Source organism: Lolium rigidum, chromosome 1 (assembly GCF_022539505.1).
Source record: "Lolium rigidum isolate FL_2022 chromosome 1, APGP_CSIRO_Lrig_0.1, whole genome shotgun sequence".
Classification (NCBI taxonomy): domain Eukaryota; kingdom Viridiplantae; phylum Streptophyta; class Magnoliopsida; order Poales; family Poaceae; genus Lolium; species Lolium rigidum.
The window spans coordinates 171446466-171469862 of record NC_061508.1 but is presented as its reverse complement, the minus strand read 5'-3'; the positions used below and the strand labels follow the sequence as shown (position 1 = coordinate 171469862).

Genomic DNA, 23397 nt, shown 5'->3' with positions numbered 1-23397 from the left:
GTCATTTCATGCGCAAAAAAATCCAAAAAAATAAAAACATAGTGGCAACTACTCATGGAGTCTTCCTACGCAACCTGCCATCTAGAAAACCTTAACAAACATATATAAATCAAGTTTTACCACAAATTGCCACTTCTCAGAATCACTAGTGTAGCTATGAAGATGATTGGTTTTCCACCCAAACCCCTTTGCAAAACATCTTTCCCAAAACATAGTTTGTCTAAATGATGCCATAATTGTCACACTCATGTATATTTGAATTGCAAATAATTTGATGTAGCCCAATATGAATTATATTGTACAAAACACACATTTTTCATTTTGTAATTCTTTTGTTTGAATCCCTTAGTCTATTTACTATTTATGTGCCCTTGGATTCTTAGTACTACTCAGTTTTGCCCTCAAGTACCGTCACAAATGCTCTGAGAAGCCCAAACTTATCCTGATTGGTTGAGCCGTTGTCACACAGATCGACTCCACGAACCGTTGATCCACTGATCTAACGGGCAGTATACCACTATCCGTCTCTTCGTGGCAACCTCTCTCTCTCTCTCTCTCTCTCTCTCTCTCTTCGTGGCCACCCCTCTCTCTCTCTGTCGGTGGAGAATGCCCACCCCTCTATTTATGTGCAATAACGAGTTTGCCACTTAATATAGTTTGGGATATAGTATTGGTATAAACATGAGGCATACATATTTGCGGATTTCGGTGATTGCATTATTTGTCACCCCTCTAACAATTATCAACTATCTTTAGCTGTCCTTTTCTTTTAGGGAATATAGTTTGGGATATAGTATTGGTATTTTGAAACGGCCTAAAAGTGGTATAATTTTGTTATAAACATGAGGCATACATATTTGCGGATTTCGGTGATTGCTATCAACTATCTTTAGCTGTCCTTTTCTTTTAGGGAATATAGTTTGGGATATAGTATTGGTATTTTGAAACGGCCTAAAAGTGGTATAATTTTGTTATAAACATGAGGCATACATATTTTCGGATTTCGGTGATTGCATTATTTGTCACCCCTCTAACAATTATCAACTATCTTTAGCTGTCCTTTTCTTTTAGGGAATATAGTTTGGGATATTGTATTGGTATTTTGAAGGGACCCTATTTTGAAAGGGATCCCATTTTGAAACGGCCTAAAAGTGGTATAATTTTGTTATAAACATGAGGCATACATATTTGCGGATTTCGGTGATTGCATTATTTGTCACCCCTCTAACAATTATCAACTATCTTTAGCTGTCCTTTTCTTTTAGGGAATATAGTTTGGGATATGGTATTGGTATTTTGAAACGGCCTAAAAGTGGTATAATTTTGGTATAAACACGAGGCATACATATTTGCGGATTTCGGTGATTGCATTATTTGTCACCCCTCTAACAATTATCAACTATCTTTAGCTTTCCTTTTCTTTTAGGGAATATAGTTGGTAATTTCGGTGAATGCACACACTAACTTTGAAAACAACTACAAGTACATGTAACTGAATAATGGATTTGTAAGGTATCCCTTGTAACAACTTCTAGCGCCTGGTGAGCAATGATAAGAATCCGATCGTAATTATACAACAACAAAAAAAGCAGCCATCAGGTTAGCTTGCTTCTTCAACTCGATCAGCTGCCTTAACTGCTTGTTCATTTTCTTCAGTTCTCCCTTCACTTCCACCAGTTCTGCATTGGGAGCATTAGGCATAATCGGAACGGCTCCTCTCTCCGCCGCATTCTCTACGACAAGTCCCCCCTCCCAAATTGCGCCCCCAATAGCGCCAATTGATTCCCTGCAACCGAAGCCTCCGAACGTACACATCGATCCACTCGAAATGCCTGCATTTCTTCAAGATCCGAAAACAACAACGTGAACCCTAAATCCCAAATTTGAGGGAATAACAAGAAAATCGAGAGAAAACGAGAGAAATTGGAGCGAGATCTAACCTTATCCCCCTCTCTATATGGCAAGCTCTCGCATGCAACGAACTCACGTCCACGGTTGCCGTTCTCGTCCGTCTTACGGATCGACCGCTTCGAGGCTCTCGGCGTGGGCAGTCAGGGCATCTTGTCAAAGGCACGGGTCCATACTGCGGCCATGAAGAACGGGAGGTCGAAGAGAAACTAGACATCACCCGCCTACCGGAGAAGGGCTGCCGTTGGCGGAGAAGAAGAACAATGGGGCGCGGAGAAAGAAAGGGGAAGCAATGGCACGGGCACGGGCGCGGGGCTGGCTCGGGCTACCATTTTGCAACGGTCACCTGGGTAAGCTGTGGGTCCGGCGCGCTAACGTGGACAAGTTGTGGGTCCCACGATGATCTGGATAAGTGGAGACGTGTCCACTGCGGGGCACCAACAGCGGCCCCACTTGCCAGCACCAACCAACGTCAACTAAACGGGATTCCTTCCGTCCGAGCTCTTTCTGCGGGTTACAGACAAGGGCTTGGGGAAAACTGAGGAAAAACTAAGGAGCTGGGGAAAACTGAGTACAACTAAGGACCCGAGGGCACGAAAATAGAAATCCCTTCGATCTTTGATTCGTATATATGATATGGAAAACACACGATTATTAAAATTTCAAATGCTGAAACTAGTATTTCCTCTTTGTCAGAAGCACAAACTTCTTTGATTAATAAAATGACTGCTAAACCTATAACTATGGATGAAAATACCTTTTCTACTGCAAATGCCATTCAAGTTAGAATTGATGAAAATGTTAGGGTGTTGGCGGAATTGCATGCTAGGTGGGAAAGAGAAGATGAAATTGCTAGAAACAATAATTTGACTAAAGTTTATACCATCACCACCACCAGTAGTAATGAAGTTACAAATTCTAGCCACTCTCCTACTATTAATAATAAAATAAATGGTGTAGGAAAAGTCCCCGCTCCCTCTACAAAATTGCCTATAACAACTGAAACTGCTCTTGATAAGTGTGCTGAAATTTTTCGGAGTATGAGAGACAATAGACCTCTTACCTTTGATAAAAATGACTTTGATTTTGATGATTGCAATATCTCTGAAGTAATTAATTTCCTACAAAAGCTTGCTAGAAGTCCTAATTGCAGTGCTATAAATATGGCTTTTACAAAGCACATTATAAATGCTCTTATGCAAATTAGAGAGGAGAAATTAAAACGCGAAGCCTCTATTCCTAAAAAGTTAGAAGATGGCTGGGATCCCATCATTAAGATGAAAATAGAGGGTTTTGATTTCAATGCTTTATGTGATCTTGGTGCAAGTATTTATGTTATGCCTAGAAAAATCTATGGTATGCTTGAATTGCCACCATTGTAAAAATGTTATTTGGATGTTTATCTTGTTGATATTGCTGCAAAGAAACCTTTGGGGAAGTTGATAATGTTATTATTATGGTTAAGAATAACCTGGTTCCCGTTGATTTTGTTGTTTTGGATATTGAATGCAATGCTTCTTGTCCATTTATATTGGGAAGACCGTTTCTTGGAACAGTTGGTGCTGCCATTGATATGAGAGATGGGATTATTAAATATCAATTCCCACTCAAGAAAGGTATGGAACACTTCCCTAGAAAGACAAAGAAGTCACCTTATGACTCTATTATTAGAACAAATTATGATGTTGATGCTTCTTCACTTGATAATACTTGATGCTCGCACTTTTTCTGCGCCTAGCTGAAAGGCGTTAACGAAAAGCACACTTGGGAGATGACCCGTGTTTACTTACAGTAATTTTTCTTTTTGTTGAGTACTGGAAGTTATTACTACTTTACTGACCTCTCCTTATCATTTTTATTTTGTTTTTGTGCCAAGAATAGCCACTAATAGAGAGAAAGTAAGATTTGGGGAAGTTGTTGTCCTGAAAACAGATTATGTGTTGTTACCATAAAAATTCTTAAAAATAGCCAGAGCGGAATTTTGAGCTTCCATTTTTATGCATATGCCCCAGGTTATTATCTAACTTTCATTAGTTCACCATTTTTCGAGATAAGCAACAGAGGATATTCGAAAAAATCGATCATTACCTGTTGTTCTATTTTGACAGATTTCTACACTATTTGCATTTGCCTCTTAAATCTCTTTCTTTTTTAGTTCTTTTGATCAAAGAGATTTTTTAAAGGTTGCTACAATATCTAATGTTTTAATATATATATGTGCTATATGTTAGTACTGAACACAAGTGGATTTGTTTATTTTGATTGTACTAATGCTGCTAACAGAGAATTATGTGAAATTTTGTATGAAGGAAGTTTTCAAGTGTAGAGAAAGAAGAATGATGTGATGAGATGAATAATGGACAAAAGCTCAAGCTTGGGGATGCCCCTGCACCCCAAGACATATTCAAGAGGTACAAGCGTCAAAGCTTGGGGATGCCCAAGGCATCCCCTCTTCATCAACAAAACAACAGGTCATCTGCTATATTTTTATTGCTTCATACGCTATGTGTTGTTCTTGGAGCGTCTTTATTTTTGTTTTTAGTTTTGTTTTGTTTTGTTTTGTTTTCTGTAGCATATGTTGGATCCCGACATATTTTTTTTTGGAGAAAGACCCTCTCCTAAATTGCGTAGAACGCTCTAGTTTTTGCTGTTATTGTTTTGCGAGTGTTCTAGTTTGCTAGTACTGCGTTTAGCTCTTGTTGACTTGAATTTTGTTCAGAGCTCGTTAGTATTCTTTATTTATGTATGATTAGCTCTCTGATACATATTGTATTTCATCTCTTAGAGCTATTTCAAATAAGTTGATTGGTGTTGGATACGAGTAAAATGTTTCATGACTATAGTGATGCAAAAGGAAGCTTGTCTAGACTGTGGCATAGACTTTGGCATGTCATGTTGGATGTTATTCTTGTCATATGCTTAGTATTTATTATTTTAGCATGACTTGTCTCAAATGGATGAGAGTGCATAATGTGTCATTGAAAGAATCATGTGTTGTTTCTATCATAAAAGCATAATATTATGGTATTCTCTTTTGATGCTTTATTGGGTTGACTTGGCGCATGCTTATACCATGTTATAACTATAACCAGTCAACTAAAGCCTCTATGATCATTTAGTTTTTGACTTGTAATATCACTTTATGCTTTGATTGATGATGTTTTGTCGCTATGCATGATTATGGCCATCATTGCTCTCTTAGTTGGTCGCTCTCAGTCTTTTGCTAGCCTCCGCCTGTGCTGAGTATGAACTCTACTCGTGCATCCTACCACCATAAACCAAAGTTTGCCAATTGTTTCCACCATATCTACCTAGTAGCATTTTGCTATTCCAAGTAATTCATCATGTTTTTATTTATCTTCCAAATTAAATTTTGGCATGAGAAAATTAGTCAGTAAAGCTCTCACGAACTTGATGGAACATTTACTTTCTTGCACTTAATAAACTTGATCATTGTGCCTATCTTATGTAGTTTATATGTTTGCAAATTGCGAGTTGGGAGTTAGTAGAACCATGCTTTCATGGGGAACACTTTCGATATTGCACTTATATTTAATTGATGTCATGTTCTTTTGTTTATGGATGCCTAGCGGTGCGAAATAAAATGGAAACTTGTAAGTCCATGGAGTTTGTATATGAGTTAGAAAAACGCCTGGGCCGCTAATCTAAGCCATGCATCATTCATGGTGGAAATTTACAGCTAAGCCATAGTGAGCATTCTATGAAGCATTTGCAATAAAAAGCTATACCCATAGTAAATAAAAATTGCTGAGATGCTCACTGTCTATTTATCTTGTCATTTTGGCATGGGATTGCTCCACAAGAGTACTTCCATATCATGGGGCAAGAGGTACCCCGTTGGCGGTTCTCAATGATACATGTATACTTACAATGACAAGAACTTATTTGGGACCTAAGTTGAGTAGCATGAGGTTTAGGTACTCGTATTCAAGGGGAATGAGATTTTCAACTTATGATTTGCAAGCATACAGCTCATTTTTGTCTCACATTAACTTTAACCATTCAAGATGCTTATGATAGGGCCAATGAGAAATCAAAGCTAATAAGTACCATAATTTTTGGAAGGTTTATAAAGCTTGTTTATCTTGCTTACTCTGCAAAGAGTCTCTCTTTTACTATTATGTTGAGTCTTCATCTTCTACTTTATGCACCAATTAAGAGAGCATAGTTGTCATTCTTAGTGCAATGTGCATAATCCCAAAATTATTATTGATTGATTCATGACTGTTCTATTGCTTGCTCTAAAAATTACTTGTATCTAGTCACCCTCTGAACTTTGAAGGTGTCCTAGCATTTATGTTTTGTTGTTCCATAAAGGACATGTTGAGTACCACTTTGTTATATTTTCTCCATGATCATAAACAAAAAGTGGATTTCAATGCACTATTATTCATGATCCTTTGTTTGAGTTACTCTACATGTTATAACATAGTTGCTAAGTTCTATTGAATTATATATATCATGCCTATGTTAGAGTACTTAGATCCCAGCTCACAATGCTTTACATGCCTGATCAAGATTGTGTTGGTTTCATGTCACCTCAAAAATTATTTTTGTTATCACTTACCTACTCGAGGACGAGCAGGAGTTAAGCTTGGGGATGCTTGATACGTCTCAAACGTATCTATAATTATTGATGCTCCATGCTTGTTTTACACTAATTCATATATGTTTTGCTTACACTTCGTTGCACTTTTACATCATTTTCGGCACTAACCTATTAACAAGATGCCACGGTGCCAGTTCCCTGTTTTCTGCTGTTTTTGTATTTCAGAAAAGTTGTACAGGAAATATTCTCGTAATTAGACGAAACAAAAGCCGAAGTCAATATTTTACCGAAACGAAGACGAAGTCCGAAGGGGGGGTCGAAGAGGCGCCACATGGCATCCAGACCCACCCTTGGCGTGGGCAAGCTTGGGGCCACGCCAAGGGGTGGTGTGGGCCCCCAAGGCACCTTACCGACCTAAATTCTCCTCCTATTTATACATCTTCTCGGGAAAACCCTAGAGACCCGAGCCTCCATCCACGAAAAGTTCTATCGCAGTCGCCATCGCAGAACCCATCTCGGGGGGTTCTGAAGCTCTTCACGACACCCTGTCGGAGGGGAAAATCATCGCCGAAGGCATCTACATCGCCATGCCCGCCTCTGAAGTGATGCGTGAGTAGTTCATCCCTGGACTATGGGTCCATAGCAGTAGCTAGATGGTTGTCTTCTCCACTTTGTGCTTCATGTATAGATCTTGTGAGCTGCCCTGCATGATCAAGATCATCTTTATGTAATCATATATGTTGTGTTTGCTGGGATCCGATGAATATTGTATACTATGTTGAGGTCGATTATATATTCATGCCATATGTTATTTGTGATCTTGCATGCTCTCCATTGCTTGTCGAAACTCTAGCCAAGTGGACACTTGTAACTCCAAGAGGGGTATTTATGCTCAATAGTAGGTTCATGCCTCTAGTTTTCTGGGAGAGTGATAATAACTTCTAAGATTATAGATGTGTTGTTTATACTAGGGAGAAAACAACAATGTTTTATCCAAGGGTAATTCTATTGTTTACTTTACACACATTGCTTAATGTGATAGTCTGTTGCTTGCAACTTAATACTGAAAGGGGTTCGAATGATAACCTGAAGGTGGATTATTAGTCATAGACGCAGTTGGATTACGGTCTATGTATTATGTTGTAATTCTTAATCAAATCTCATAGTAATCATCTTGTTATGTATGGTCGATATTCTATCAATTGCCCAGCTGTAATTTGTTCACCCAACATGCTATTTATCTTTATGGAGAGACACTCTAGTGAACTATGGACCCCGGTCCTCTTCCTTTACACTGATAAATTCATCTACTGCAATCTTGTTATGTTTACTTTCTGCAAACATCTCCTTCCATTCGATACATCTAATCCTTTGTGTTCAGCAAACCGGTGAGATTGAAAACCACACTGCAAGTTGGGGCAAAGTACTTTGGTTGTGTTGTGTGCAGGTTCCACGTTGTTGCTGACGCCGGTAGTGCGCCCTGCCAATAGTCAGCCAGCAACACCTTCAGAAGTCACGCTTTTCTCCTACTGGTCTATGAAACATTGGTTTCTTACTGAGGGAAACTTGCTACTGTGCTCATCATACCTTCCTCTTGGGGTTCCCCAACAGTGTGAAATCGGAGTTACGATAAGCACCATCAAACTCCTATGGAGGCTAGCTTGGAGTTGTGCTATCCCCATAGGGTGTTGCGAGCCTCCGGTGTTGTGGAGCTCGCCCCAACGTTGTGAAGGAACCGCCGCCTCGACCGGCTTCTTAATGGAGAAGTGAAAGCTCCTTCGTGGGGTTTTCTCGAGGAAGAAGGTGAGGCCTGTGTGGCCGTTGGACCTTTGTGGTCCGCACCTCCTCAACACAGACGTACTCCCTTTTGTGGGAGGAACTGCGGGAAACACATCGCGTCTCCTCTCCACTACCCCGGTTGTCCCGCTCCCTCTCTCTTTACCCATTTGTCGGTTCTTTTACTTGTTGCATCGCATAACATCATACTAGGTTCACCGTAGTTGCTAAAGTTGCCACCTTTACTTCCGCATCGCGCATAAAACTGAAAAAGACAGAAAAATTGAATAGCGACCATTCACCCCCCCCCCCCTAGTCGCGCCATCGATCCATTCAAAAAGGAAAATAGCCAGAAATCACGGGGTCAAAAAATCCAAGAAAGAAATATTATTGTTCATAGAGGCTGACATGTGGGACCCATGAGCCAGCAGCGTCCTCTACGTTTCAAAGGCGGCGGGGGATCGAAAAAGGTAAATAGCTAGAAAATTAGGGGTCAAAAATAAATCCAAGAAAGGGAACTGTTATTGTTCATAGAGTCTGACATGTGGGACCCATGAGGGAGTAGCATCCTCAATGTTTCCAAGGCGGCAGGGGATCAAAAGAAAAAGGAAGTTGCCGGAAATTAGGTGTCAAAAATAAATCCAACAAAGGAAATTTTTATTCTTCATAGAGGATGATATGTGGGACCGCCCTGCCAGGAGCGTCCTCATCGATTCAAAGGCGGCAGGGGATCAAAAGAAAAAGGCAAATAGCCAGAAATTAGAGGTCAAAAATAAATCCAACAAAGGAAAGGTTTATTGTTCATAGAGGCTGACATGTGGGACCCATGAGCCAGCAACGTCCTGTAGGGTATATTGCCTCTATGTGTGGTTTTGGTAATTAGTGACAACCTCTATGGACTAATGTTTTCATTGAGTTTATATGAAGGAATATTCCATAGGTACTACTTGTAGTCCATGTGTTGGATTCAAGTATGGATGCCATGAAGATAAAAGATATACCTTGAGTTCTGGCATCAAGATCATCGATTTGAAGATATATATGTGATATGATCAAGAAGAATAAATGAAGATGGAGTTCTTATGTGGAACTTAATATTAGCCATGCTCTAGCTTATGTGATAAGCAATGAATGATCAAGATTTTAAGTGCTTGATTCCAAGTGAAGAATTCAAGTTATGGCTCTAAGTCGGTGTCATGATAGTCTCATAAGTTGAGCTATGGTTGACTAAGATTTAGATCATGCAAACAAAGGAAGAATTCTATATACACCTCAAGATAGTATGATAGAGCATGAGAAGATACAAGATTGACTAATACAAAGAGTGAATAATAGATTCAAATTTGATCAACACATGAAGCATGAAAAATATGGCACGAGAATGAGTGGTGGCATCCAGGTCGCGAACTTCGTCGTCTGTTGCCGCCCTCCGCATGTTGCCCACGTCCTCCATCTGCTGCCCGTTTTACTGCAGTATGCTTTGGGCCAGCTCGCATTGTGTTTTTACAGGAGACTCTATTTGCTGCCGTCGGATGCTTAACGGATGGACTAAATCTATCTATGTCCCTCTGCAGTTTTATGCATAAAGTCAGAGGATCTTGTTCCGAGAAACCAACGTGCGCATGTTTGAACATCGATCAGTCCTTGCTCCTCTCTTTTCTGTTGCGTGTCATCGAACAGTTACATGCGTGCAGCGTGCATGTGTCCATTGTGGTCCCGGCACGCGAGCCGAGACGTGGCCGTCTCAGCACAGCGGCGCAGCAAAGGTATTCCAAAGCGCTCGCCGACATGGCATTCCTCTCGTCTGGCATGCACTTCATGGCGAAGCGTCCAACGACACTGGTTGTTAGTTGTCCTGGCTGCTTTGCGTACGGGAGCTTCCGCGAGGTGCTGGTGGCCCTCACAGTGCTCCAAGTCGAGCCACGCGCCACGTTAAGGCACGAAAACCCAGCACTGGGGCCCGCGACTCACCGTCGCCGGTGAAGTATGAGGAGTTGAGGACGCTCAATGCAGCTCGTACGCTGGAGCAAGCTATAGGCATGGCTCCCGTGCGGCCAATACTATATCTTCATGCAAGCTAAGAGCATCTTCACCGACGTCCCCAAATAATCGCCGGGCAGAGGCGCCGGCATCTTCGTTTAGGGGACGCTAGCAGAGACGTTGGCACCTCCGTTTGGAGGACGCCGGCACTGCACTCTCTATTTGGAGGAGCAATTCCCACACCGGCGTCCCCAAACAGGCGGCTCCGTTAGAAGTTTTTCTACACAAACTACATATTTATACTTAGAGTTTCATTTTAATGTCATTCAGGATCGAGGAATGAATAATATTTTCGGGCAAATCCGAGTAAAACATTATTCACTCCTCGATTCCGGATGACATTTGAAACCTACTTATCTCTAGCCTACTACCTACTGGCCACCCGGCTCTGTGGAAGTGGACGATCGACCGGAGCTCTCTCCCATGCTCTCTCCGCTCCTCTTCCATCGTCGATCCCCGCTGCTCTCTCCGCCACGAACGTCAAGTAGGCGGCTCTATCCGCGGCCACCGCCTCCTGACGCTGCTGCTGCTCCAGCTCCTCCCGCTGACGACGGTGATCCAACTCCTGCCTCTGTAGCCCGAGCTGCATCTCCGCCAAACGACGCGCCTCGTAGACTTCATCCTGACGCTGCGTCTCCTCCTCGCAGTGCAAGCTCCTCCCACCCCTTCTGTCGTCGCACCTCCAACCGGCGCTGGCTCAGCCCCTCCTGCCGCCGCCGCGCCTCCTGGAACTCCAGCCGCTCCGCCTCCTCGAGCACCAGTCGGTTCTCCTCCTCCCGCTGCCGCCGCTCCGCCGCGCCTCCCCACGCTCCCTCCGCTCCGCCTCCTGGCGCTGCCGCTCGCCCGCGTCGTAGGCACCTACGGTCGCCGCTAGCGCCGCCTCCTCCCATGCCTCGTACTCTGCGAGCTGCGGGTCCGCCTCCACCACTTCTGCGGCCGCCTCTAGCGCCGCCTCGTCCCACGAATCCCACATTGTGCTTTTTTCTAGGGTTTTTGCAGCAATGGGGGGAGGAGGGATAATATAAACCGTCAGCGAGGCGGGAAACATCCCACGCGGTATCATGGCGGAAGACTTTCCCACGCGGTGTCGTGGCGGGAGAGTTTCTGGCCAGGCGTCGTGGCGGTAAAATATCCCGCGCGGCGCCCTGACGTCACTGATATGCAGCTCCCACACCCAAAATTTTCATCCTCGCGAGGCGCCGGCGTGCCGATTCGCGCCCTTGGCAAAGGAGTCGGTACAGGGTTACCGGCGATTCTATTAGACTCGAAAATTGACCGGTGCCGTTTAGGAGCATCGGTGCGATCGCTCCCGGCTCCCAAAACGGTATCGGGGCACCATTGGGGCGTCGGCACCATCCACGCATACGTCTCCTATCAGCCCAGCCAGTTCACGTGCAGAACTGTAAGCAAACCGGAGCACCTCTTGCTTCTAAGCGAGGACGGCCATTAAATAATATAGCTTTTTGAAAAATTAGCAACATGCCACATGTGCAAACACGTAACTGTAACCGGTGACCGTACATGAGCCACAACTCGTCTTTGAGGACGTCAAACTAATTTATACGGACAAGTTCAATGATGTCTCATGTATTTTACTCCAAGGCAAACAGGCATACAAGTTGTATGATACAACCTCAGGGCAATCCACCCCCAGCACAGAACACACCATAGGCAGCCCCGCACAACGAATAATTAAGTCCGTGCAGGACCAGTCAACAGACAATATCGATACAAGGATTGGGCAAGACCCATCAGTATGAAGGCAGAGCGAAATTTGCTCCGTGGTACTGAGGGTACAGAGTGCAAGGTATTTTTATTGATCACTGTCAGCCCTACATCTTCCACTACATTGGCCTCTTCCTATATAAGTTAATAGAAGCAGTTTCAGCGTGAGCTTAGGTTATGGTCCAATTCCCTCTGACAAAACTGCAAAACTGAAAGCCTTTCAAGAGTACCAGAAGACAACTGGACCTCGTCCAGGAAAAAACAACATGCTGGCCACTGAGCAATTTGATCCTCTAAGTTGCACCATACCCTGCGTGCCCAAAGCTCATCTGGGGAGTATCATGTTTCTACAATGAAGGTGTGGTAACCTCTATCTTCAGAGCGAAATCCCGGTCATGACATGTGCCTTTGGTGAAGAGCATACTTGACAACCTCGTAAAAGGAAACAACAATTCCAACCGATGGGCCAGCACGTGCTACGCGTGGACCAACACCAGTGAACAAGCCTTTTGGACCTCCAGACCTAGCAGGATAAAATTAAATCAGAGTGAGCGAAGTATTACGTTGTGAACAATGTTTCTAGGCTGACGCAAAATTTGAAGAAATAAAACTAACATCTACAAGACCTCTCTACGTTAATTGAGTTATTAGAAGGCTCTGACATGATTGTGTACCAGACAAATTGGATCATGAACCAAACCAGCTAACATAAGCAAATTGCTTGGGTGGGATGCAACAGCTACAGACCAAAGCTAACCTATCTCCAGTAGCAAAGCCTCCACCAAAAACAAGAGGTGGCCAGTGATATTATACTCCTACCTATCAAATAAATATCTAACATCGTGGATCTTGTCTTTCAATTTTCTTTTCAGCAAAGCATGTTGGCAATCTGGAATAAATTCCCAACTATTCCCGACAATGCAAAAACATGTCATTTCAGAGAGTTGGTTTTGGTCTGTTAACATCATTTTGTTGCCTGGACGCAACACTTCCGCCAAATACAACTATTATATGCTTATCAGTAGTGGTGTTGTGGTTGTAATACAGAAAGTGGCAACTAAGTGAAACTATGTCAAAAGCTACCGTATTAACTTCTTAATAATTCTATGTGGCATGGAGCTCAAACATCCATATTAGACTAGAGGAAGTTTAACTCATCTGTCTAAATGTTGTTTTTTCGCACTACTCAAGTCTATTTGATCTCATTCGTGCCATTCCCCCCTGTTCCTTGTGGGTCCAATGTCTGCAATCCATCTTAACTATTATAAGCTCCCTGCCTCCTCCAGTTCACATCTGATTGAATGATTCTTTTTCCCACACTGCTCTGCAGTCTATTACTCAATTTGCATTTCCCTTGTCCCTTTTTGGTTGGTTGAATTTCTAAAATCGGTCCTAACTCTATATGATCCTTCCAGTTCACAAAAACAAAGTTATATAAGCCCAGTTGATCATTCTTAGATTGGGTATCTGACATCAAAGCAGAGATGGAACATTTTACTTGTTTGGAGCGAAATGCCTCTAAAAAACATCACAGTATATGGAAGACATACCTCCATATATCAACTAATGTTTGCCTCGTGGTCATTTTCATTGCCTTCTCAGCATCCTTCTGAAATGGAAAGGGGGGAAAATGAAGAGGAAAGCAATGAATAAATGTAACATATGAAATCGGTGAAATGAATATAAAATGGTGCTTCGTGGGGTTTGTGGAATAAACCTAAAATAATTTTATCGTGGTTATTTCCAGAATAAAACAGAAAACACGAAATACACGAACCTCTATCTGTCTCCTTGTCTTGGCAACATCTAGAGGGCATGTAACACCAGCAGCGACACTACCTGCTACAAAACCAGCAGCAAAGTTTGCACCCACCACACTAGCTGCATCACCATCTTCTCCGACAAGACCAAGAAGCTTTCTTCGAATCTACATGGCCTAACAAGCTGAGATGGGTATGACGTAAATGTGAAATGGTTTAGCATATCTAAGAGATAGACAACACGGACTCACCGGTTCCAGTGTTGACCAGCATATAGCAGAGAATGGAACATCCCGAGCAAGCTGTGCACCCACACCCGTCCATAGAACACGATAGTTTTGCACTGTTTCAGCACTAATTAATTAATCAACCAAAAAATAATTTTCAATTGTTGGAATATGATGCTACAGAATACTGGAAATTTAAAAAATTGACAATTAAGAAGAACATGATATTAATATGAACCAGTATAATAATACATCCAAAACAAATAACACCAGCATACCGTTCTGACTTGAACTTGCATGTGGTGAAAGAACACCAAGCAATGTTTTCCACATTCCAGGAGGCTTTACTCCGGGCTGAAATTCCTTATACGCCTGTTAACACAATAGGTTAATATAGCGACTATTTGTTATTTTCAAAAAAATGGGGAAGAAAGTGTATCACATAGGCCCCTAAATTGTACATAAAAAAAATACTTCCACAAGATCATTCTCTGACATGAAATGAAATATACTAACTAGATATTTCCAAGTTCCAACAAAGGCCTACCTGCATCCGTGTCCTTGTCAATTCAATTGGGGAACAAGCAATGCATGCTAACGAACGTGCAACAGATCCTGCTATTAGTGGTGGGGCATATGGTGTCAAAGCAGGAGCATTGCTCCTTGTAAAATCCTCAACCTTGTTCCGGAATATATCATAGCAAGGCAAATATATTCCAACCTGTTTATGTTCAAACAAATAATCAATGGACATCATTCATCTTAGGGTGCATTATAAGTTCATGAAGATGTGAGGAAGTGAGAAAATATTTGCAAGCTAGATAACAGAAAGAATATTTGAGGCCAAAAGACAAAAATGAAGATGTTCCTTATTAGAACATGGAGTTATTTGCTCATATAAACAATATTTTACATATGCAGACTAAAATTAGTTAAACCACATACAGCTTCTTCAATTAAGATGATTACACATAGCACATATAAATGTAAAAGAAGTGAATTTTCTCTTGAAAGACAGGTGCAAATGACAAAGAGAAGCAGACGCTATTTCCTACTCCACACGGTTGGAACTACTGAAGTGCTTACCGACATTTGGCAGACGAAAACAAAAAATAACATAACACAACAAATAGCACAACGTAATATAGTGTAAGCGAGTAAGAGACTCACGGTTGGTATAGCTAATGCCAAGCCTGCATTTGTGCCTCTCCATAATCTACCAAATCCCTCCTGAAACATCCGATCAACAAAAAAAAAAAACTGAGAGTGTGTTCATTCACAGTATAACATGAGAAACTAGCGAAAGGAATTTGCACTGCGTTACCTGTCTAACAACTTTCAAGAATACGTCAAGTGTTCCCTTGTACTGAAAGCAATCAGGGGGGCAAATAGGTTCACTTCCCAAAATGATAGCGCGTGTGCATGATGGAGAGCATCTGAACTCAGATAGTATCTGGAAAGCATTACAAGGCATAAGCAGCACTCCTCTCCATAAATGTAAAGTTGTTATAAGCAGTAATAGTGAATAACTTTGGTTCTGGAACATGATCGCAGTGAAGCTTTGAATATCGTTCGCATCCCAACCGAGTTGCTAATCAGTAATAAGACGACTAAAATATATTTTCCTAGCAACATGTAGCGAATCTTATCGAGTCGTCGGTCGCCTTGTAATATAACGATAGTGAATGTTACAGTGTTCTCCTCCCATCTAACAGCAGCATTTGCCCACTTGACGTGACCCACCCCAAACCTCACATTGTGCAAGCACAGAAGACCCTAATGATGTTGAACAAGTAAATGTATAGAAACCTCCAAAGGCCCATTGGAATGCATATGGTCTAGGTTGGCAAGGTATATTCCAGCAGCAAACTTATATACCAACGTTACCGGCAGTTGTAGGCAGGTACAGAATCTGAGAAAACCAAGTCCTGAAGCATGCTTGCCCAGACAAGCAGCTGCCTACAAATCCCACGGTGATCTCCCCCGCAAAAATACAAAATAAAATCCCGCAGCGCATAAACCCTGATATAGGTGCCTTATCTTAATAAATGCATAAAACCCAGACGGCCGTATCATCTCCTCTTTCAGGTCTTTCGGGTTTATCATTGGTAAATCCAGCTTCCTGCTGTTAACTGAAGCTGGGTTTGACAGAAGCGATTGTGCCACCATCCACGCTTCAAATTATTATGTATGTATGTATGTATGTATGTATGTATAGGCAACAGACACGCTGCAGCAAGCGGCACGCACTAATAAGAAGAGAAGGGATTTCGTTACCGTATCCGGGCCGAGCGCCGCCATCTGGGATGGTTGGTAGTATGGCACCCCCGCCGCCTGCGCTTGCAACCTCGTCTGCAGCAGGGCACATAAATTAAGCCACCGCGAATCACGGAGAAGGCTCCGGTACCTGATAACGGACAGATTACGAGGGCGAGAGGCCAGACCTTGGCGACGTCGAGGGGGTTGACGATGATAGCGGAGATGAAGGCGGCGCTGGCCGCGGAGAGGCAGCGCTTGGTTATCCCGAGGTCATGGTCCCCCACCGCCGCCGAGGTCCCGGGATGGGACGGCTGCGAGGCGGAGGTTCCGCCGCCGCCGGCAGAGAGGTCGACGCGCGCGGCGGCGGCGGTGATCCAGGCGGGGAAGCCGCCTCTAGAGCCGCCCGCCATGGCTCCGAGCAGCGCCGCCGGATCAATGGTGGAAGGTGGCGCGGACGGACTCGGCGGTGGCGCGGGGCGTTGCGGCTGTGGCTGTGGCTGGCCCCTCTCTCTCTATCTGGCTCTCTGGAAGGGAGGAGAGGAGAGGAGGGGTTCCAGAGGAGTCCTTGCCTTTGGGTTGGGGCTGACTAATTAGGTTTCCAGGCAGCCAGCACCCGGTGTGTTGTCTCGCCCCTCGCCACCACCTACATGCTCGTCCTGGCCCTGGATAATCTGCCTGCTGTTGCTGTTTCGCAAGAAAGAAAAACGCGACTATTGGAGTCATCTACTGCCATAAATTGTGCATAGCCATCAAATTTCAGGAAAGAATATTCTGAAGCATTAACATCATGTTATGTATTCAACGCAAAATGAAAGGTGTTAACGCCAGCAACAGATTTGACACTTAATTTCGGACGGAGGAAACAGGTTTCAATTCTCTTTGCCCGTGCCGACATGCGTTGATCACGTGGCTTGAGGACGTACCCCATCGGGCAACCACATGCCCAAGTTTTGTTTACACGGTGTCCAGCCACGGTGGTGTTCGAAACTTGCCCCGCGTGTCCTTGTCCTCCCGTGACGTGCCTCCTGCGCCCGCCCCCACAATGCTTTCTTGGTCGACAAATCACGGGTACGGGAGGAGGCCAACTGGTTCACATCCATCCAATCACACGTCATGGCAACTGTCAGCCTCTGCCTCCTCTCAGACAACGCTGGGCCAAACCATTGCCACTTAAAATTTGTTCCCATCATTCTTCACTCAAGACTATTTCATCGACGAATAAATACACAGGTCCACAGATGCCAGGACATGGGAGGCTTTACATGACCATGCAATTGCTTTCCCCTTTACATTTTTTTTCACTTGGTTACAAATGCCAACCATCAGTGCAAGGCGATCAACATGAAGATGAAAATGGACCATAATACTTTCCTGAATTGCTATTGATTTCTGTCTCTCCAACATCATAATGTCTGTCAGCAAGGAATGCTAAGGGTGGAGATCGATCTACCAACGACAAGCAAACCAGAGTACAATCTGCATATGGATTTTAGTTAGAACTCATGAGACGCAGTGTGCTCTCGCGACAGAAAAAGGTAGTACAACACTTCTCCTTCGCAATAAAGATACTACTGTATCACATTTGCTACCAACTGACACTGCTGACTCAAGAATGCCACACCAAAGAATTGGCAAAAGAAAACAAAATCTATACAGTGCCGATTTCATCTCAATTCTCTATAGTTTTGTTGTATCATCATTCAGTGTAATCTTGAGCCTAACACGCTCTTCACAAAACTCTTCCTCTGGGAAGCACTGCTTATCAAAGAGCTGAACACATTGCTCCTGCAAAGCAAATTTTGTCGTTAGCAACTATATGAATTATCTACACAAGGTGCTGGTGAGTATGACATACTGGTTCAACAAATAATTACACAAAGAGGAGTATGCATAAGTAACAACCAACTACATTTGTGTATCTGTTTGCATTGCCTTCGGTTTTGTCATTTACCCACTCTACTTCCAAATGTAGCAAAAGAAGTGCAGCGTGCCATGCCAAAACAATGGGAACCCCAGATTCAGATTCATTCATTCATTATCTAAAGGCAGAACCGGTCCCTGACTGACAGCAGATAAAGTGCCACACGACCACTTGGAAGACAAATCAGATCAATTACAAATTTATGAGCAATTCTGACTGCTGAAACTCAGGACACAAGCAGCAAGAATCTGGTTTGGCCCAAGAACAAAACAAACCCATGAGAAGGTAAACATCATGCGTAAATTTGTTGTGAAAATGGTAATTCTTAACTGGGGGTAAATTAATATGTTCCTCCATTACCAATGACTGGTTTCTAGACGCAGCAGCCAACAGCTGATCCTGTTGACATCCTACGACAAATACCCTAGTTTCCTCTATTAAAACAGTCACTAGAGGACTTTTAGAGCGTTTCTCAAAGGATCCCTCCCCCAGACAGCATTTTCATGCTCTGCCCCTGCTGGTCCTGAATCACAAGTAACATGGTCTAATTTTGGCGTATATATGTGGTATATTGCTGGCAGTAGCATGGAGCCTCATGACATCAACTATTCCCTTTAACCAATTGCAGTTCTTGCGACTACAGGAGATTTTCTTCAACATAGCTTAGTCTATCCATTCTCTATGAAACTTCAAGAGGATTATACGATGCATATGTACATATTTTGAATGAGGGATTTCAATAGATCAGGTCATTCAAGGCACGACAAATTCCTTGCTAACAGATGGCTTGAATAGCAAAAAATGCATACATCATGATGCAATCTTGAAAAATTAAATGGATTGTTAAGGCAACACCACATCCCAGGTATCAAATGGAAAAAAAAAAGGAATCGATAAAAAGGCCAATAAATATAGCGAAGGAGAGAGAGAAACCTGAGGGCCATGATGAACAGCATAGCTTTGCTTCATTTACATGCTTTACAGCTAGCCCAATCATCCATGATCCTACACTAACATCATCGTGCGCATATGTCCGGAGAACAGACCTATCATCAAAAAGTGGCACCAAAGCTACATCACTAAACGTATACTTATTAAAACTTCTCTTCATTTCTACTTTAGATCCATGCTGGAGTACGAAATTGATATTAGTGCACAAAGTATCGGTTGTTTACCTGTTTATAGAAATGAACTGAGCTACGGCCCTTGATATGACAAACATTTCACCAGAAGCATGGCGAAAGTATCTATTAGTTGGTAGATTGGAATGGGTGAGCCACACGGAGGTTGTCTTAAACATTCGATGAATACACAACAAAAGCCTAAAATGAGAGTTCACAATACTAATTCAAGTTACTTACGATTTCCCGTCACCGAATTTCCACCAGTCTGGTTCATACCATTTATGGGTCCTGTGGAAGGAAGTTGTTAGAAACAATAGCCTAGCAAAAAAGAAGACGTAAAAAGACTATGGCTCAAATTCCCATTGTTCTTTTTGTTCAAACCACTCACGCTTCAGAAAAGACCTCTCCAGATTTCATACAGCCTATGTAGACACGAGGTTTGTCCCAGTGAGTTTCAAGCATTGCACTCAAAGTGTCTGCACAAACACAATATGTTGTTCCATGTTAAGTACTATTTTTTCCCGCAAGAAAAAACTGAAATGCTATTTAACTATAAAACATTTCCATAAATCTATCAATCAAGAGTGAAAGAAGCTATTCACATCTAGGAGTATGCAGATTGAACTTGTTACAGGTTATTAGTTAAGTTTTGCTTTATTCTGTAGAAATGCAAAATAGCTAACAAGGTCATTACCATCATAACATATGAAACAAATATTCTGGGGCACTTAAATTGGCAACAAAAAACTGATACTGTACGCATATCATGCAAATCAGTAGCTCGCTACAACTTCTCTAATCCAAAGATAGTAGTCCCCCTTGTTTGCAACTATTAGTCCATTCATAACATTTGTGTGGTCGTACAATCACGCAGAAATTATACAAAGCATATTCGTCATAATACCTTGACAATTACGGTTTCACGAACTTTTAAAAGCATATTTTGGAAACCAATACCAGCTGCAATGCTCAGATATTGCTGATCATGTAAGTAAATTACGTCAACTTTCTTTAACAGGAGTACCATTTATCCGACAACAATATACAGGTGTAAAAAAATACAAGGCGCTAACAGATCCATGAAAAGCTAACGAATGATACTTACCAACATTTATGTATATATCATCATTGACCTTAGCATAAAATTCAGCATCAAATGTCTCTGCAGCATTAGCAAAGTAACTTTTTGTCTTCTTAGGAAGCTCTTCATCAGATTCTATATGATCATCCTGCAATGCCATAAAATAGTCAACAACTTACCACATGAAAGAAACAATCCGGTGGAAAAAAAAGAGTGAAAACACTGGCCAAGCAAATTATCTTAAAATGGGGAAGGTAGGTGAGCCGTTCTACATGGCTACATGACTATCTTTTTCATATCATATTTGGATACCACAAAAGAAAGAAACATATTTTACCAATAATAAGGTGGTTTGTCATTCGATTGGTATTCCAGGCAAAACATACTCCACGGTAACCATTTAATCTCTTCTTTTATTTTTGAAATCTTCATTCAACACTATGACAAGACTACCAAGAGCAAAAGTTGGTCACATGGCATCCTAATCATATAGTAGTATATGTTTGAATCATAATCAGGCTTACCAAGATCAGAAAATCATTTGTACTTCTATTCTCATCATCAATTTCCCTGTCAAAACTATCTCCTCGATTTGCACTGCATGGAGGAGCAACTGTCAGATATTTAAAAAACTTCACATGATCATTCCAGTAGGGTTGCAAGTATAAAGTACCTTCTTCCAACTATGAAACGTACTATAATGCCTTTCTCATCTTCTAGTTTCTTCAGCATCGAGCCTGCTCACATAAATAAATTTAAGCGACAGAACCGCAGGATTTCCTACCAACAGTAAATTTGAAAACTAAGGACATAAATAGAGCACATTTTGTATTGTAATGAACTAAGTTCATTTAAAATAGCTAATCCTAAAAAGGATATCACTGCCAGTGTTTCATAACGAAAATAATTAGAATTGTTACATTCGTTTCTAGATCTTCTCCAAGATCTACCAATGTGACTAGCGCTCGCCTAAACGAACGCAGGATCTGTAAGTGGAATATTTTAATATAAAAATTGGAATATTGGAATATTTTAATACAAAATATCCAGTTACTAACCCAGGACCTGTAAGTGGTAAGCCCTAATCTGTTTAATTCTAATGGTAGAAGAGTAATCATTCTAATGTTAAAGCACTATCGCCATACAAATATCCCCACAAGATATCAGTGCCACTATAAGCACTTCGTAACTTGACTATCACCACTAAATTACAAAATCAAAGTACCACAGTGATTGATTGATCATATGATCTTACAAGAAGAAGGTTGCGCCACGGATTATATGAATCTATGACTGACTGTAAGACATGTACTACGAGGTCGTACCTGTCGGAAGCCATGATTTCCTGACAGCATCACGGTAGTTTTTTCTACCAAAACTTGTCATTATTCCAATAACAATCAGAGGCTTCTTCTTAGAATGAGTGCCATTTGTCTCAGATGTATATTTTCCAACAAATCCATCATGCTTTGCTGCAGCCAGCTCCATCTCTAATGATGCCAACCGCTTGCCTTGCTGCCTAAACATGAAAGTGCTTACTGAGTTACTACTAAACTCAAAGTCCCAACTATAAAAATACAAAATATGGAAGTATGAGAACCAGCTCCACTTTATTAGCAAAAACAAACTCCAATAAACAGCATAGCACGGATTAAACAATTTGTCGGTGTGTACATTAAGAAGGATGCATTTTAATTGGTCCTGCTAAGTCACAATTACCTGCAAGCAACAACCTTCAAAGTATCGTCCACTGATATTGCTGATCGCCCCTGAATATGACAGAGCTCATATGCTTAGGTCACACCAAAAAAACAGCTAGCTGTACTGTTAGCTACAAGGGCTAGCCGAATCTGAAGCAACACATACCTGGCCTGTTCGCCTGTCAAGCTCTTTTATCAGGTAAACCCGATTCTGGGCGTCCTGCCACAATCTAACATTCAACAAAATTTCACTCAGGAAAACGACAAAAACCACTCATTTATGGATTACGACTACATAGTAAAAAGGTACAGGAGAGAGCTCTAGATGGTAACCAGATCAAGCTTGCAGACCAAAAACTAATTTTTAAGGCTTAAACAAAGCAGAATGTCTCCCTGTGTGAACTATGGCACTAGAAGATCCGTCTAAACTTCACAAATAACTTGGCATTCCACCCGCCATAAAAATGCAAGGATTAAGAATAACCCATAATGTATTACACCCGAAGAAAAGAAACAGTGCAAACGGATCAGGCGCGAGCATTTCCAAGAGCCACTCAATGCGAATGGCGAGCGGACTCACCGGCCGGCGACGTAGAAGGAAGCCATGGTGGCGAACATGGCGAGCATCATCGCGGACATCGGCGACCGCATCGCCCCCGCGGCCGACTGCGCCTGCCGCCGCGGGCCCTCGCGGATCTGCATCGGGATCTCGGTCCCTTCACCCCTCGGATCCCGCGGGGCACGCGTGGACTGGGCTCTCCGCCCCGCTCCGCCGCGATCTCAGCACGGCCGCCTCGCCAGGGATCTCCGCCGCGGAGATCCCTGCGATGGCTTTCGCGAGCTCCCAATAACCGGCGCCAAGAGAGTTCTGGAAGCTTCTAGAAGCCGCGGGGAGGTGGCGGAGGCCGACTGGCTGAGGCAGTAGTAGCAGGAGGTGGGTGCCGCCGGTTGGTGCGTCGCGGACTGTTTCGGTGGAGTTTTCTTGTTGCGGCGATTTGGATTTCAGAGAATCCTTCTATTCAAGGGAGGGAGGAATAGCATATGAATGTTTGGATTTGGCTTCACAGGAAAGAAACCATTTGATGAGGGACAGCTTCTTATTCTTATTTGCTTGTTTTTTCCTTTAGCAATCAATTCCTTCCAGATTATAAGGCCGGCGCGTATCTCTAGTTAGTAAATTTAATCAATATAATACTATAAGGTGTATGTTTTAAAAAATATATCATTGGAAAGTTTAGATATTCTACTTTCTAATGATATACTTTTTATTTTGTATAATATATTTTTAATTGATCAAATTGATGAT

At 42.4% G+C, this 23397-nt stretch overlaps 2 protein-coding genes across 2 annotated transcripts; both read right to left on the bottom strand.

Annotated features, from left to right (window-relative positions):
* Window positions 1-11964: 11964 nt before the first annotated feature.
* On the bottom strand, window positions 11965-16690 carry LOC124685114 (mitochondrial carrier protein MTM1-like). The gene is made up of 10 exons (XM_047219436.1): window positions 16451-16690; window positions 16284-16358; window positions 15331-15459; window positions 15177-15236; window positions 14554-14727; window positions 14285-14378; window positions 14031-14122; window positions 13797-13946; window positions 13570-13628; window positions 11965-12542 (listed from the first exon to the last, which is right to left on the bottom strand). The coding sequence occupies exons 1-10, from the start codon at window positions 16673-16675 to the stop codon at window positions 12413-12415; spliced, it is 1188 nt and encodes a 395-aa protein (XP_047075392.1). The 5' UTR covers window positions 16676-16690; the 3' UTR covers window positions 11965-12412.
* Window positions 16691-17619: 929 nt separating this feature from the next.
* Window positions 17620-22808, bottom strand: LOC124685108 (hydroxyproline O-galactosyltransferase HPGT1). Its single transcript, XM_047219422.1, has 12 exons — window positions 22672-22808; window positions 22258-22321; window positions 22111-22160; window positions 21717-21910; window positions 21065-21128; window positions 20916-20988; window positions 20416-20539; window positions 19699-19786; window positions 19548-19598; window positions 19362-19433; window positions 19120-19232; window positions 17620-18050 (listed from the first exon to the last, which is right to left on the bottom strand). Exons 1-12 carry the CDS (start codon window positions 22791-22793, stop codon window positions 18028-18030), a joined length of 1038 nt encoding a protein of 345 aa, XP_047075378.1. The 5' UTR covers window positions 22794-22808; the 3' UTR covers window positions 17620-18027.
* Window positions 22809-23397: the final 589 nt, after the last annotated feature.

Coding starts and splice junctions, on each gene's coding strand:
- LOC124685108 (XM_047219422.1), bottom strand. CDS start 22,793: ATGCAGATCCGCGAGGGCCCGCGGCGGCAGGCGCAGTCGGCCGCGGGG. Junction 20,989..21,064: donor CGTTTCATAGTTGGAAGAAG/GTACTTTATACT, acceptor TCCTCCATGCAG/TGCAAATCGAGGAGATAGTT. Junction 19,599..19,698: donor GGAGAGGTCTTTTCTGAAGC/GTGAGTGGTTTG, acceptor TTCCTTCCACAG/GACCCATAAATGGTATGAAC.
- LOC124685114 (XM_047219436.1), bottom strand. CDS start 16,675: ATGGCGGGCGGCTCTAGAGGCGGCTTCCCCGCCTGGATCACCGCCGCC. Junction 15,237..15,330: donor TCTTGAAAGTTGTTAGACAG/GTAACGCAGTGC, acceptor CGGATGTTTCAG/GAGGGATTTGGTAGATTATG. Junction 13,947..14,030: donor GCTGGTCAACACTGGAACCG/GTGAGTCCGTGT, acceptor TAGGCCATGTAG/ATTCGAAGAAAGCTTCTTGG.